This window comes from Sebastes fasciatus, chromosome 9, assembly GCF_043250625.1.
Source record: "Sebastes fasciatus isolate fSebFas1 chromosome 9, fSebFas1.pri, whole genome shotgun sequence".
In the NCBI taxonomy this organism is placed as follows: Eukaryota; Metazoa; Chordata; class Actinopteri; order Perciformes; family Sebastidae; genus Sebastes; species Sebastes fasciatus.
This window is the reverse complement of record NC_133803.1, coordinates 9,069,897-9,085,257: the sequence shown is the minus strand read 5'-3', so window position 1 is coordinate 9,085,257 and position 15,361 is coordinate 9,069,897. Positions and strand designations below refer to the sequence as shown.

At 40.3% G+C, this 15,361-nt stretch overlaps 1 protein-coding gene across 7 annotated transcripts; it reads right to left on the bottom strand.

The window, feature by feature from the left end:
• Nucleotides 1-1,372: 1,372 nt before the first annotated feature.
• On the bottom strand, nucleotides 1,373-15,092 carry washc2c (WASH complex subunit 2C). Of its 7 annotated transcripts, none has more exons than XM_074645850.1 (31): nucleotides 14,943-15,092; nucleotides 12,365-12,508; nucleotides 12,010-12,174; nucleotides 11,781-11,849; nucleotides 11,437-11,610; nucleotides 11,233-11,326; nucleotides 11,086-11,147; nucleotides 10,906-10,962; nucleotides 10,696-10,815; nucleotides 10,150-10,231; nucleotides 9,903-9,962; nucleotides 9,670-9,794; nucleotides 9,475-9,565; nucleotides 9,303-9,359; nucleotides 9,020-9,220; nucleotides 8,784-8,932; nucleotides 8,546-8,656; nucleotides 7,930-8,040; nucleotides 7,740-7,841; nucleotides 7,533-7,640; nucleotides 7,262-7,434; nucleotides 7,051-7,171; nucleotides 6,342-6,773; nucleotides 6,107-6,235; nucleotides 5,103-5,204; nucleotides 4,869-4,943; nucleotides 4,573-4,632; nucleotides 3,865-4,092; nucleotides 2,478-3,170; nucleotides 2,201-2,372; nucleotides 1,373-2,087 (listed from the first exon to the last, which is right to left on the bottom strand). In XM_074645850.1, exons 2-31 carry the CDS (start codon nucleotides 12,506-12,508, stop codon nucleotides 1,942-1,944), a joined length of 4,413 nt encoding a protein of 1,470 aa, XP_074501951.1. In that variant the 5' UTR covers nucleotides 14,943-15,092; the 3' UTR covers nucleotides 1,373-1,941. The 7 variants fall into 7 exon arrangements, with proteins under 7 accessions (XP_074501951.1, XP_074501953.1, XP_074501952.1 ...); XM_074645852.1 differs by having other exon boundaries at nucleotides 9,670-9,791; XM_074645851.1 differs by having other exon boundaries at nucleotides 10,150-10,234; nucleotides 10,702-10,815.
• Nucleotides 15,093-15,361: the final 269 nt, after the last annotated feature.

The window sequence follows — 15,361 nt, the reverse complement described above, 5'->3', positions numbered from 1 at the left end:
AGGGGTTTGTGTTGCAGGAATCTAATCCCATCCAGAGCCCAAACCTTCCCTTTAAACTTTGTTGAACCAATCGAAAAAACAAAGTCAATGTGGAAACTTAATTGTCAGCAAATACATATTTTTTTCTCCCACAACAGTCGTTGTAATCTGTGATTACAACTAATCTCTGGACTAATTAAATAACAACCCCCTCTCTCTCTCACACACACTTATACTAATTTTTAACAGTGTCTTCTGCACTTTTTTAATAGTCGTGCATCACAGCTGTTACCCTGCACTATATTCAGTTTTAACAGTTTTCTTCATCTCCTTGTATTTTTATATTTGGTATATTTTTTTTGTACTTTGTACTTTGCACTACTAACTTTTTTACTAACACGTTTTGCACTATGGAACTGTGATGCTGGAAACTTGAATTTCCCTCGGGATCAATAAAGTTACTATCTATCTATCTACACACACACACACACACAGTCACTCATCCATCCAGCAGTTCAGTCAGACATACATCACAATTGGACATTAGTACTGGCACTTGCTAACCAGCTTTTAAGAGTATTTATTGCTAATGCTTATTTTCTATCTTATTTATTCTTATTATATTCTTAATCTTGTTGTGTGCTTGTTCTATCTTTTGCTGCTGTAACTCAGAAATTTCCCCTCTGGGATTAATAAAGTACCTACCTACCTACCTAATTATAACTGGCTTAAAAAAACATAAAATATTTGGTTACATCATTGGTGCAAGTGATGATGATGATGGGCTGCCAGCAATCGATTTTCTTCTTCATCTTTTGAAGAAATAATAATGTTAAAACACTTAATAGGTTATGCACCAATAAAAAACATCTCTTAAAACAAAGTTGAACAGTTTCTCTATGTTCACATGAAGTTGATATTTTTACTGTACAAGTGTTAATATAATTATATATCCTTCAAAATGTCTGTTTTCAAATCCAATTTGTAGCCCCATTGCAGCAAAAAGGTCCCAATCCTATATATTTATATAAGACAAAAAGGCTTTAAATGCCATGTTCGAGGCACAAACCAATACAAGAACTTACTTTTTTATGCGTTTAGTTTTGGAAACCTTTACTTACTACCTACTATGGGGGTTATAGAACCAGGAAGCAGTCGGGTGGGTTTCTCTTTAAATACTAATACACTTCAATTCTTCCTTTTTTACTTTAATAATAGTGACCTTAGCAAAAACACTAAACCTCAATCATCCAAAAATGAAAGAGAAATGGTGTTAATAATCACATATCTAAAGTTCCCTCTCTTCGGAATGGGCTTCCTGCTCATCTCAGACACTGATCAATATCAAAGTCTAGACAGACACACACAAGTGACTTGGAAATAATCACACTCATTTCAGATAGCATAAAATATGTTTCTTTTTAGTTATTAAAAATGAATTTCCTTTTTCATCACAGCCAAAGTTAAGAAATTGATGAATTTCTTATTAATAAAAACATTGTCAAAATGCCTAAGACAGTAAGTAAACACATTGATTTCTCATCATAACCATGATATGGCACAAACCCAAAGACATGGAATCTCAACATGGAAAAGCAAAAGGATAAACTTCTTCAAAACAAACAAAACAATTTACTCTTAATTTCTGCAGGCTTTGAGGCTAAGCATATAGTATGCTTATAAAGTGCTATTATGTATAATAAAGATTAACAGTACACTGTATAATAACTATACCATAATATGATCTGATACCAAGATGATTTTGGAAGTGCTGTCAGAAGATGACTGGAATCATTTTCATTTGAGTCTACATCTGCCAAAAAATAAGCCCCAGTATTTATATGAATTCATATGAATAAATACTCTATCAACAGTGTATCCGATCTCCAATCTTTCAGCGATCCAAATGACAAAAGAATTAATCCACAATTGTACAAATCTGGCTGCTCAGACACAACAAGTTCAGTTCCCACCAAGAGCATTAAGTGGATCATCAAATATGTTGCTTGAATCTGCTGCTGTACTGGTCTCCTGAGACGGTGGTGTTTTCTTTGATTTCTGGGGAGCCTTCGTGACTGGTTTTACTGTGCTTGGTGAGAAGATGTCATCTTTAAAGAACAGAGAGATGGACAAATTATTTGGTTAAATATGCAATTTTTAAAAAAGGTAGACCACAGGACAGACGGTATCAAATGAGTGCATGCATTTTATTCCTTCTTACCCATGTCATCATCAAATATTGACTTGGTCTCTCCCTTTGTCTTGGACTTCTGTTTTGGTTTTAAAGTGTCCGTCAGGTCGGCAAAAATGTCTATGTTGTCGTCGAACAAGCTGGCATCAAGGCTCTTCTCTTTGTGCTTCTTGTGAACTTTAGGCACAGCGGCTACTTCATCCTGAGAACATAAGAAATTCAGCCGATAAGAAAAGAAATGAAACTTATTCTTATGAGGGCACAGAAAACCTTGACAGTATTACCATCAATGTAAAATGAAAGCTACCTGGAAGATGTCCTGCTTTGAAAAGCTACTGCTGTTCTTGATTTCTTTACTACTCGTGGACGTGGGAGTGGAGCTGTTGCTCAAACCAAAGATGTCCTCATCATCATCATCTTCTTCCAAAAAGGACGAGACCATGGCTTTCTTAGTAGTTGACCTTGGTTTGACCTTTTGGAAAAGGTCGCCAGTGTTGGCATCAAAAATGGACGGGGGAGTGCTTTCGTCTTTCTTCAATCCCACCTCGCTACTGGCCTGAGGTTGTGTAGTCTTGGTAGTTTGTCTGGCGGAGGGTGTGTTAGTGACCGAGGTGGCCCCAAACAGACCGTCCGAGGCAAAAAGGTCATCCTCATCAGGAGACGGCAGCACCTTGGTAACGCTGCTGTCTTTACTGGAGTCTTTCTTTCCAGTGTTTGTAGATACTGGTAGTGTCAGAACAGAGGGTCTGGGGGAGATTTCAGGGAGAGAGGATTGAGAAGGTGAGGCGGCTGCGGGTGCAGTCGAGTTAGGTAGTGTCGGACTGCCACGTGTCTGGCTGGACTTGTCTGGTGGAGGTAAGGCTAAACCAGACAGACTGGGGTTCGGCCCGAGAACGTCTCCACCCACGGTCTCTTTTTTATCCTTTACAGTCCTTTGGGCTGCTTGCTGCCTCGCTGCTCTGGACTGCGGTCTCCGTTGTACAGAACCTTTGGCACGTCCCTGCATGAAAAAAGATTTTCACTCACAACATCACATCAGAAATTCAAGAAGAAAAAAAAAAGCAATAGAGTGGTGCAGGAATGAGTCCTAAAACCCAGAACTGAGTTAGCATTGTTGCACTTCCGGTTCCCTATTCTAGAAGTCAATGGCTTTTCAGTTAGACGCCTGAAATAAGGTCTGTGGTTAACACAAGCTTAAGAGATTTTAAAGTTTTGTTCTATGATATAAAATAGGTCAGTAAATACCACACTCGTTAATTTTGAAGCTTTTACGTGTCTAAAAAAAGGCGGTTGCTAACAAATGGCTAAATGAGACTACTAAACGTCATCACGCCGACTCATCCACCTTTACAGCCTAGTTGTGTATACTCACGCTCATGCAACTGTGGTGTAATTCATTTATAGCCTAATGTAAGCTTTTTACTTCTAGCAATTGCATTTATGCTTCAAAAATTCATTTGTGGAAATTATCTTGCTGAAGAAAACGAGCAAATATCATAAACGTGTGTTTGCCACAGAGCTTATTTTTCTGCAATAATCCAAAATCCAATGGAAAAAATCCCATTGGCTTTTTATCGAGGGAACCAGGGCGATGCTAACTTCCTGGTTGGCCCACAAATATACGTCGTCCCTGCACCACATTATTAAAAGACTTGTAGATAACAGATATAAAACTCCAGTGATCAAAAACACACCTTGTGTGCGCTCTGCAGTGTTGTAACCTCGACTGGGATGTCGAAGCTCACTCCTCCCTCGCGGTCTGCCTGGGCTCCTACAGGAGTCGTGACAGGGCTGGGGCTCAGGCTGGAGCTGGACACCCCAGAGGAGGAACTAGGAGCCATGCCAGGGAGGACACTTACGGCCCCTGGCATACTGGGGACAGCACCGGGGAGCAACGCAGCCGGGTTGATCATCAAATTGGCCTGAATATGATAAGATCAGACCAAACAATACAATCATTTATCAAGGGAAAACAACACACCATGGACCCTGAACACTGACCAAAGACTAAACAGACTCTCCAGTTAACAACACACAACTACTCTCTTGTCAGGAAGTTTGTCAGAGTGTTTCCAAGCAGCAGATCATTCATAGGAAAATGAAAAAAAATCAGTACTGTGGATGGAAATGAAGCAAGAGCAAGATGCAACAACATCTTGTAAAACTGAAAGAAAGCGCGAGCAAATTCTTCCAGTTTAGCAAAATGAAATCAAAACGGATAGTTATCTTCATCTTGGTGGTCATGCTGCTGTATCGGAGCCAAGCTATTAAGTTGGAATATGAAAAAAAAGCCCAGACAAAAGACAACGCGTGAGAGGGAATAGAAAAGTCCTGCCTCAGGAGGAATCAGAGTGAAATGTCAGCAATGAAGACTTTTGAAGCAATAAAAACAAAAATATTACTTGAAGCTTCCCAATCCTTGATGAGGAATCTTTAGGTTTTACAGGGCTTGGTGCAGGTTTCTGTGTGGTCAGATTACAGCAGGTTCAGAATTTAATCCAGTGAAGGCATTTCTTGTGTAAAACAACACCGTGTGTCTATCACAACATGTCAAAAAGTATTAAAAAAACCCAGCTAATACAAGCATAAATAAACCCTAAATCAAAACCGCATGGACACACAGGTATGTGTGTTTATGGCTCAAGAGGTACAAAACAATCCATGATATTATTGGAGTAAATGCTTACAGTAGACTCACCTGAATCTCAGATACAGACTCTGGACTTGCTAGTGGTGCTCTCTCATTAGGTTTACTGGGCTTCTCTGCAATTTTCTGAGGATGAAATCGAATGAGATAGATGAACGTTCTCCCACTGATATAAAATGTGTGGTTCAGTTCAATGACTACTCACACAGCTGATGTAATATACAATGTTAGGGAAGCAGGAATCCAGCATAATTCTAAATCACAAGAAAATAATCAAATTGGTACCGGACGAGGAGCTTTTGGCTTGATGGAGCTGAAGAGGTCATCCTCATCGTCATCTGCGAACAGACTTTGTGCTGCTGGCTTCGCTGAGCTGAGCTTGGAGCTCTAAAACGTAAACATAGTCATGTCTCCTTACCATCTAATGAAAGGCATCTGCATTTAGAGACAGCATGCAGTTGTGTAAAAACATGCTGCTTGCAGAGACAAAAGAAACAGGGGCCTCGTTACAGAAGAAATCTACCTGCCTGTCCTATCTTAACTTAGGTTTCAAAGATAAGTTTCCTATTACAGAAGCAATTTCTAAACGCATGGCTGTGTCCTATCCTATCTCAGACCTCCTATCTTTTCTTAACTTAAGAAATCCTACTTAGAACTGTACATTTGATTCTTCAATCGGCACTCGTCCTGTCATGCCTGCATCTTTGATTACCAGGTACCGGTAGGCTGCTCAAGATGGACAAGCCATAATATCAACAGCTCTCAATTGTCACTGGCTAGCTAGCTTGCTATCATGGACAAAAAAAGATGGCCATTCAATTTTAGCTACAAGGAGTTGGAGGTGCTAATCGTGTCGGACGTAGCACTTCGATCAATTTCAAAATGAATCATCTTGGCAGTCAATATATGCCCATTAATACATGGTCTGGGAAATCTAAAGCGTCATCATATGTTTGAGTAGCCTTTCAATCATTATGTTTCAGTGTTGTGTTGTTCCCCATCTTCACTGTCAATGCCATACAGACCTAACAACAGTACTGCTGCTACAGTATTTTTGGCAGTTATTTTGAATTTAGGACATCCTTAAAAAATCCCCAAGTTGTGTAATAGTTAAATTCCTATCCTAAGATAAGATAAGTTTTTTTTGTCCTAAATGCAGTTAGGAAACATGCTTCTGTAACAAAAATCCTAAATGTCATCCTAAATTGAGATAATATAGGATTTCAGACTTAGGAAGTTTCTGTAATGAAGCCCCCCTACAAACAGATAAGAAGATCTAACATACTGACCGCAGCTTTCCCTGAGGTGGCAAACAGGTCAACATCCGGGTCGTTGTCCTTCTGCTGCGTCTGACTGAACAGCAGCTCCTCATCCTGGAACACACCTGTGCTCTTTGCTTGTGGTCGCTCCTCTGTAGGCTGTAAATAAAACACACACATTTTATTACCTTGACTGCAGGAGAGACAGCATACCAATGCAACTAAATCATTTGTTCACACTATTCTTACTGTAAATCATACAAACCTTTAGTGTGTTGCTTGCTGCGGGTTTACTGGGTGGGAATATCGGGTCATTCCAATCGGACTCATCTTCCTCCTCGGCGTCAAATAGACTAACAGTGTTTGTTTTGACTTTCTCCTCCTTCTTCTCCTCCTTCTTGACATTTGGTGGTGGGCTGTCCTCAGAGAGGAAGCTGTCACCGTTGTCATCTTCATCCAACGGGCTCTTTGTCTGCTTGTTGGCAAAGACGTCGATGCCTCCAAAAAGACTGACTGCTCCGGCAGGCTTCTTTTTACTTTCGCTGATCTCTGGCGAGGGCGCTGACGGGAGCGGCTCAGGAGTCTTTGCTGCTGGCTTCTCCTGCTCTGAAGGCTTGTCCTCTGCTGCTGTCGTAGAAACTACAACCTCCTCTGGTTTCTCTAACAGAGGGGATGACTGAGAGGCCACAGCAGATGTCTGAAGAATACAGGAATTAAAGAATTTAATCTCAGTGTGGGAGATAATGCAAATGACATGGTGTTAAAAATGAACTATTACAGAAGCTTTTTAAATATCACTGCTGTGGGCAAACTCAGAGTCTACTTTATCTTTCTGTGTAATTGAAGGATCTAAACGGTCCTCTTTCACCACTTGAGCTTATTAAACCCTTTTAAAGCCCACTGGAGGCAATCTTCAAAACAAGATTGTTTTTCATTACCAATGTAAAACACAAAAAATAAGTCAGTGCACTCACCTTAGCAGCTGGGGCTGCAGTGTTTGTGTTGACAGCAGGTTTGACGCCAAAGAGAGATCCTTTATCTTCAACATCACCCTCGTCTTCAAACAAGAGAGCAACTCTCTGAGACTTCTTCTGGCTATATGAAGAGCGACAGAACGACAGGTTAGGTAAGAAAAACAAGTGTACTTCTGTAAAGTATGATGAAAGTGAGCGGACGTGTACACACCTTGACTCTGTTGTTGGCGCAAACAGGTCGTCGTCATCATCATTATCAAAAAGGCTGCTTTTGTGAGACATTTTGGCACTGGGGAGACTGGAAGGAGCACTGGCACTGGCCTTCATCCCTCCTGTCTTGACCTCTGGCTTCCCAGCACTACTTTTAGAAGTCACCCACTGGTCCTGTCGTTCAAATATTCAGCAGAATAATGTACCATATTGTACGCCCCCATTAAATATTGGCATGCAGCAGTAAAATGTGACTTTTTGTAATCTCATACCTCATCATCACTGAAGAGGGAGCTGGACTCAGCTTTACTGGGTTGCGGCGTGGAGGCTTTAGGTTGATTAGGTTTTGATTTAGACTTTGCTGCAGCTGCAAACAGATCCTGCAAAGTGGAGAACCAGATTATTTTAACGTACTCACAGCAAAAATAACCTAATTCAGTTTTGTCCAAGTGTGTGAAATATTAGTTTATTATTCTCACCTCTTCTTCCTCATCGTCAAATAATGACAAAGGGGCCTTGCTGGTTTTGCCCTGGCTTGTAAGTTCAGGCTTAGACTGGCTCTTAGGGATAGTTGGAGATGCCTATGGAAGGCAAATATACATATATAATGTAATTCAAATCTATTATTACTGTCATCACTTTTTTCCCAGAGAAGTTTGAGAGCCTTACCTGTGTGTCTTCATCATCGGAAAAGAGGCCTCTGGTCTGGGGTTTCTGCTTGACAGCAGGCTTGACAGCAGGCTTTGCAGCAGGCTTCGCAGCATGCGGAGCCGGCCCGTTCTGAAATGCACAACATGAAGATGAAAATTTAAATAGATTTCTTTAAATTCTAACTTCCTTTTTGAAAGTATGAGGTTTTAGTCTTAAAAGAAAATGCTGGTACCGAGCAAACTGTATCAACAGGAGTAAAGGCCAGCAGTGCCCTCTAAACTAAATCGAATTTGGCCTTTTCTCAGACTGCACTCCAATATAGCACCCGGAGCAAACTACAATATACTGACTGCAACTATGTCTGATCATTTAATGGCACTCATATCTGATAAATGAGCTTGTGAGTCAACGTAGCAGCGGGCACGACCCCAAAACAAAAAGTGAACATAAGAGTTACAATAAACTGGTATAACTGTAGATAAAAAATGAAAATACACTGTGGCCTACAACCAGCTGATGGTGTATAAGGAGGCAGTGCAAAACATTTTGGTCGAAAAACTAGCATTTTGCATGTGAAAACACAGCAAATTAGATTTTGTCAGGAGTATATTGTTAGACAATGATCTATTCAGACCTCCTCGGATTTCTCAGACTCCTCGCTGGTAGACTGCTGACGCTTTTTCAGGCCCTCACTGAGCAAGCTTTGAGTCCCGGGTCCAAACAGAGAGATGGCGCCTGCCGGCATCTAAACATAACAAGGAATCATCAACATAGGAACTCTTCTACAGACCACAAAAACACAATGTAGATATACCAAACCAAATCATAAAACTATCAATACTGTCATGTTCAACCGCATTGAGACGCTTTACCTTTTTCTCAGGTGGTTTAACCTGCTCTTCCACTACTTCCTTCTTGCTCTGGGCTGGAGTCGACACACTGTACTTCTCACTGAATATGTCACCATCCTCATTGTCTTCATCGAAAAGGTCAACAGCTTTCTTGGGCTTCTTCTGTCCAGCTGAAAAAAGAGGGAACACAGGGGGGTTTGAGGGTGAGGATCCCACTTGAACCTGGACTGTAGTAGCATCGATTCTCACACACTTACCAGAGTCAGACTTTTTCAGACTTTTACCACTGAAGAAGTCGTCATCCTCTTCCTCTTCATCAAACAGCCCACTTCCTCCTCCGCCAACAGCAGCTCCCGTAGGAACCTGTTTGGAGGCAGCATTGGTCTTAGGAGCTGGAGACCCATTCTCCTTGCTCCCAACTGAATCAGAGTCATTCCCTGAACTGAACAGGCTGTTATCTGTGGAGAGAAAGTGATTTGGTTTAGTTGAGGACGATGAAGCAGACTTGATATTAGCTGTCTTACAAGGAAATGCTACTACCTGGGAATATTGAAACGGCACCCGCTGGAATCTTCTTCTTTCCAGGTTTGACGGATTCTTGAATGGAAAATAAAAGTTATGTGCCACTCTGCTAGTCCAGTGTTTGTCTATATGTTTGTATCCATCTAATCCATATGTCTTTGCACAAATCTGTTTAGAGAGTCTGTCTTACCTGCAATTTGATCTGTGCTTTTCGTGCTTTCATTCAGCACCTTTTTCTCTACGGGCACTGGAGGTTTCGGTGCCTCAGCGAAAAGATCCCCCTGAATGACAAAACGCAATACAGCACAAATCAAGTTCTGGTTGAAGTCTACAGTTCGTTGGGCTGAATAAGAGGGAGCTCTGAAAACCATTCAGTTTAATATACCTCGTCGTCATCGTCAAACAGGCCTCTTCCTCCACTGAAGAGGCCACTTTTCCCTCCAAACGGGGAGAATTCATCGTCGTCCATCTTCGGTGGCTTAAACATGTCATCGCTGTCCTCGTCAGCTGCTGTTACAATGCATATAAACAGTATTGAGGAGCAAACTGGGAACAATGGTCCTGCCGTGGAAATAACTAATGCAAAATTAAATGAAAGATGATGAATGAAAGTCCTACCCTGTGGCTTTGCAGGCTTTGGTTCTTTCCTGCTTTTACTTTTCTTCTTAGATGCCAATGCTTCAAAAGACATAGTAGATGTGGTAGAAACACAAAAGCCATGAGCATGCACATGCAACGATGTCATCACTTAAATCTCAAAAATGTAAACTTTGATGCTGCATTTTCCTTAAATTAAATGTGAAGAGTGGGAGTAACAAAAGTGAGATGATATGCTACCGGTTGGTTGATAACGACAGTGACTTACATGCACGATCTCCTTCTGGTTTGTTAACTGGTTCGCCCTTGATTCGGGCTGCCAGCTCATCAGCAAAAGATGACGGGCCTGTGTTCTGAATTTGACATGAAAACAACCAGATTAACAAAGTCCCTGAGGTACTGTAGATCAGTGGTTCTCAACCTTTTTCCTGTCAAGGACCCCTACATTGATACACATTAGTTTTAGGGACCCCCATTTGATCCGATTTATCATCAGGGACCTCCAACTGAAAATATGTTGGTATTGGTTTGATTAATGATTAAGACCAGAATTCTTCAGTTGTGGAGATAACCGTGGAGGAAGTGAAACCTATGATCAGAATAGTCACTCTTACTCAGATTGGGCTCACTACTAAAGTGTATTAAATAGTGAAAATAAACTATTCCCCCTTTTTCTGGAGACCCCCTGGAATCCCTCAAGGACCCCTGGTTGAGAACCACTGCTGTAGATCAGAACTGAATGATTTCAGTCTGAAATTACAAATAACCCATTCACAAAAGATATCTCTTAAGTACTAGAGCAAAGTTGTAACAGGCATACCTTTGTGTCGTTGTCGTCGTCGTCATCATCATCATCCCTGTCTGATTCTCCAAATATGTCAGAATCCTCATCCTCCTCCTCTTCATCGTCCTCATAACTCAACATGGAGGACTTCTAGGTGAGTGTGAGAAGAGAAACACAAAACTGTAAAGTTGTTCCATTTAAACCTTTGATGTGTTTTGGCAGACAGGCGGCCAAGCTTACCTTCCTAATGTTATTGTGACCTTCATCCTCCTCCTGATTAAAGTCATCATCTGAATGCTGTTAAATAAATAAATAAATAAATATATACATACAATAAAGTTTCATTTTCCTGTGCACGATGCAAATTAAAAACCTTGAAAAATACTGTGAAAGAAAAAAAAAAAAAAAAAAGAGTCTTACAACTGCTTCTTTGCCATCTTCGCTCTCAATTACACTGTCTCGGTCACTGTCAACTGACATTTCTGGAAAGAGAAGCACACAAATACGTGAGGGGAAATAAGCAGTATAATGTAGGAGCGCCTGAAGAAGCTTCCATAAGTATATTACCATCACTTGAAAGGTCCCCAAGTCCAACATCCTCCTGTTCCATGAAGGCCTGGGAACCAATCAGATATGGAAGTGGCCTGTCCACATAAAGATCCTAAAAGGACAAAAACAGACACACAGAATAAAATAGATTCATGTAAAGATGCGTTATCACATGCATTTCTGCAGTAATCATAAATTACTGATTTAAGATTAAGAGCCCACCTTAGGCTCCAGGATGGCCTCCACTCGGTCTGTGACCTCCTCGTCCTCTGAGTCAGAGTTTCCCGCTTTGATGTCCAGATGCTCAAAGGCTGACTCCAGAACTCTCAGGCCATGGTTTACAGCTTCCTGCATCTTCGGGATCAACTCTGCCTCTTTCTGCTCTCGAGTCTTCTCCTTTAGAAAAAACAAAAATGATTTTCACAGGGCAATGCAAGACTTGTGGATAATGTATGCCACGTACTGTGGCCATATTATCCCTGAAATAATAAAACTAAAAAGAGTTATTCAGTATTATACTGGTTGGTCAGTGTTGTGCTCCATGCCATCAAATACATTCTTTATACCTGCTCAGGCTGCTTCTCCAAAGCATCAGCCTTAGGAATAGTCTCTTCTACCTCCTCATCATACACTCTCTGTGACAGGACACAAAGTAAAATGACCTTTTTATAGATAGATTTCATCATGTAAACTTTTAGTTCCAAATGTAAACACACAAGTAGTCTTAATTATCACAGTTATAGTATTACAAGCAAAAGTGAAGTACAACAAAAATGTTTAAATTATATACATTACATTTTCTATAAACTGTGTATTGGACAGCATGAGAAAGTCGTTAAAGACAGAGTGCAAGCAGCTGTCTGTGGCCTTGGTGTCATTAATCAGACTGTCCAACTGCTTTTCAATATCGTGGGTCTTTGACAGCATTCTCTGAGAGAAGTCTTGGAGGAACAGGAAGAGCTGTGGAGAAAAAAAAACAGTTATGAAGACAGCAACAGTTTCAGAGTTCCTTTCATTACACCGAAGCAGAACACATTTCACAATCTCCGCCACTACTCAGATTTCTGCAGCGTTTTTCTGACTATTTGAGAAAAGGTGATGATGAATTACTTGGCCTAATTCTTAGCTGAGGACAAAGTTTCTGACTTACCCCCGAGTCGGCTGCCAAAGACCAGTTGGCACTGCTCTGCCGCATCTCTTCAAGAGTCCAGGGTCTCTCCCAAATCTGAGCATCTTGCTCTAAGTGTTCACTCCTGCTTGGGCCATTTGCTATTCCCCCCGGCAACCCGCTCATCTGCAATCAGATCACTTAATAATTCAAAAGGGCTTTTAAACACTTGTCATTCATAAATCATTAAGGGAAAACCCAACTTTAAAGAAAAATATTATTATTGCATAATAATGCAGCTCAAATACCTGTTTTAATTTGTATATTTGATAGGGGCGTAAGAGTATCGTGATATTATGTGTTGTGATACTGTACTGATTCTCCAAAACACTGTATCCATTTTTAATTAACCTCTTAAAAACTCGACGGTTGTAGCAGGCTCAGTCGGAATCCAGTGGTACCACCCATGCCATACTTGCGAGTCTAAATAACGTTCCAAAGTTCTGCTAAATTTTGGTGAGGAAAAACTGGCATGGCCATTTTCAAAGGGGTCCCTTGACCTCTGACCTCTAGATATGTGAATCAAAATGGGTTCTATGGGTACCCATGAGTCTACCCTTTTAAAGACATGCCCATTTTATGATAATACCATGCAGTTTGGGGCAAAAACAATGCCGTTTTATGCATGCAGTATAAATGTATCATTTTTGCCTATTCTAAAAATTGTGTTTTTCTGGTGTGGTCTTTATACTATGACAGTTTTCCTAAAATTAAATTTTAAAAATCGCAATATATCGCCTTGCTTACAGTACCGTAATATATTGCAATATATTGAATCGTTACCCCTATATCATGATGATACGTATCGTATTGTCAGATTCTTGCCAATACACAGCCCTAAAATTCGAACCAGTCTTTGCTTGATGTAAACAGCTGAGAGATTGTTAGAATGTAAAAGCGTGTTAGAGGAAATTAGATAAACTTTAAATGGCAGCAACAACAAGCTGTCTTCTGCAAATTTGCAACAATATTGCCAAAGCCCAAACCATAAATTGTAGCTGCTCCACAGACAATTAAGTTTTGGAACAACTCCATCTTTCTTGTAGATGCCCCTTCATTTAGTTCCTCCAAAAACTTAAGAAACACTGTGCAAATAGCAAAAGACTGTTAAAAAAGAAACCTGCATTGAAAGCATTCCAAAACTCAATTTTCTTGTCTCATATTGCGGACAACCTATCATTGGTCTAATCATTTAATTAATTATGTCTAATTATCTTTTAATATGTTTAGATATATTTTATTTTCTTCTGTACTGTTTTTTGTATGTATTTCATTGTTTTTATTGGATTGGTTAGGCTTTACTGCACATTTTGTGTACTTCTTGTTGTTGTTTAACTTTTGTTGTATTTTTTAAAATGATGTTAGTTTAGATCTTTCTTCCTTTTTGTTATTGTTTTTTTTCTCCTGGGGTTGGGGGGTCCTTTGTATAAGGCTGTGGCTTCTTGACCTCTCCTGACACATTTCTTGTTTTTGTTTCATTGACTGGATTTTGAGCAGGTTTTATATATGTGCAAATAAATAAATAAAAAAAACTGTATTTAGCTCTAAAATAACAATAGTTGACAAGGTCTGTGACAGGACAATGGCATTCCTCCACAGAGAGGCCAGATCAATCACACATAATGCCTCCTATCAACTGAAAAACCAGTATGAAGTGCTGCCCTCGGGTCAAAGGTTTAAACCTCCCCTCTGTAAAATAAACCAGGCACAAACATCATTCAGCCCAATGTTTGTATATGTGTGATGTGTTCATGTTCTTCATGAGTCCAGTCAGATACAATGTCAATAGGCCAAGTCCAAAACAAACTGATGACACAATAAATTCAAAGTGTTGTGACTTCCTGCTCATTGGGGGACTGTCTCTGTGTGTGTGTGAGTGGGTATTGACTTATATCACACTTATACCACAAGATAATAATAAGAACTTATACCACTGGCGCACTTTACACTATAGATCCTATATACCACTTTGTACATATTACATTGATTTATTGTACACACTACATGTATTTATTGACGGACTGTTCACACTATGTTCACCACATTCACTCTGTATCTTTGATATCTCTTTTATTGTTTTTATAATGTTTGTATACCTTTACCTCTCCTGTGTTTCACCCTGTTTGCTGATGTTGCTGCTTTGACACCTGAATTTCCCTCCAGAGGATTAATAAAGGTTCATCTTATCTTATCTGATCTTAAATGACATCTTAACTTGTAACTTGTTATCTTTCCTTTAACTAATGTAACAGTAGTTTTTACAGCTACACTTCCGATACAACAAACTAGCTTTGGCTTTGGCACATACCATAATAGTCACATTTTGCGAGGACAACATGTAGGGAGTTTCCTAAAATGTTATTTCCTCCAACTAGCTTTCACATTCACACAGACACTCCTGTCTCTTCCTGAGACTCCTGGAAGAGACAGCGGGGACTGTTTGGCTAGTAGCTAGCAGCTAGCTCAACTTAGCTAGTCAACACCAACGTTAGCTAGCTGCAGCTGTTCCTAACGACACAGAGTAATATATCTAACCACATGTGAGCGCTCTCATGCTTACCTTGAACACCTCTCGTCAACTGCTGTCCACGACGGTCAACTGTGGTCAGAAACGACGTAAAAAATCAGATCGATTATGCTAAATTTGGCCTTTCCCTCATTGGTCTTCTGACAGATCAGCCATGTTCTGTCTGCAGACAGTCACCTGACTACCGTCGCCTAGCAACCCGCTGAAAGTGGGGCGGAGTGGAGGAAACCGAGGCAACGAGGCAGAGCTAGTTCTAACTAGTGATGGGAATTTAGGCTCTTTTTAGTGAGCCGGATCATTTGGCTCAGCTCACCAAGAAGAGTCTGCTCTTTGGGCTCCAAAACGGCTCTTTCGTTTTACCACTTCTGCCTTTTAATAATTCAGCCGAATTTAGCGCTGTTTTGACCTATGATTAGTATGTGTGCACATATATCACTTAAATTATTCAATAT

Excerpts from the sequence above, each read along its gene's own strand:
- washc2c (XM_074645850.1), bottom strand. The coding sequence starts at position 12,508 with ATGAGCGGGTTGCCGGGGGGAATAGCAAATGGCCCAAGCAGGAGTGAA. Across the intron at positions 6,236-6,341 it reads CAGCAAGCAACACACTAAAG|CCTACAGAGGAGCGACCACA; the intron begins GTTTGTATGATT and ends TTTTATTTACAG. Across the intron at positions 4,944-5,102 it reads AGCCAAAAGCTCCTCGTCCG|AAAATTGCAGAGAAGCCCAG; the intron begins GTACCAATTTGA and ends TTTCATCCTCAG.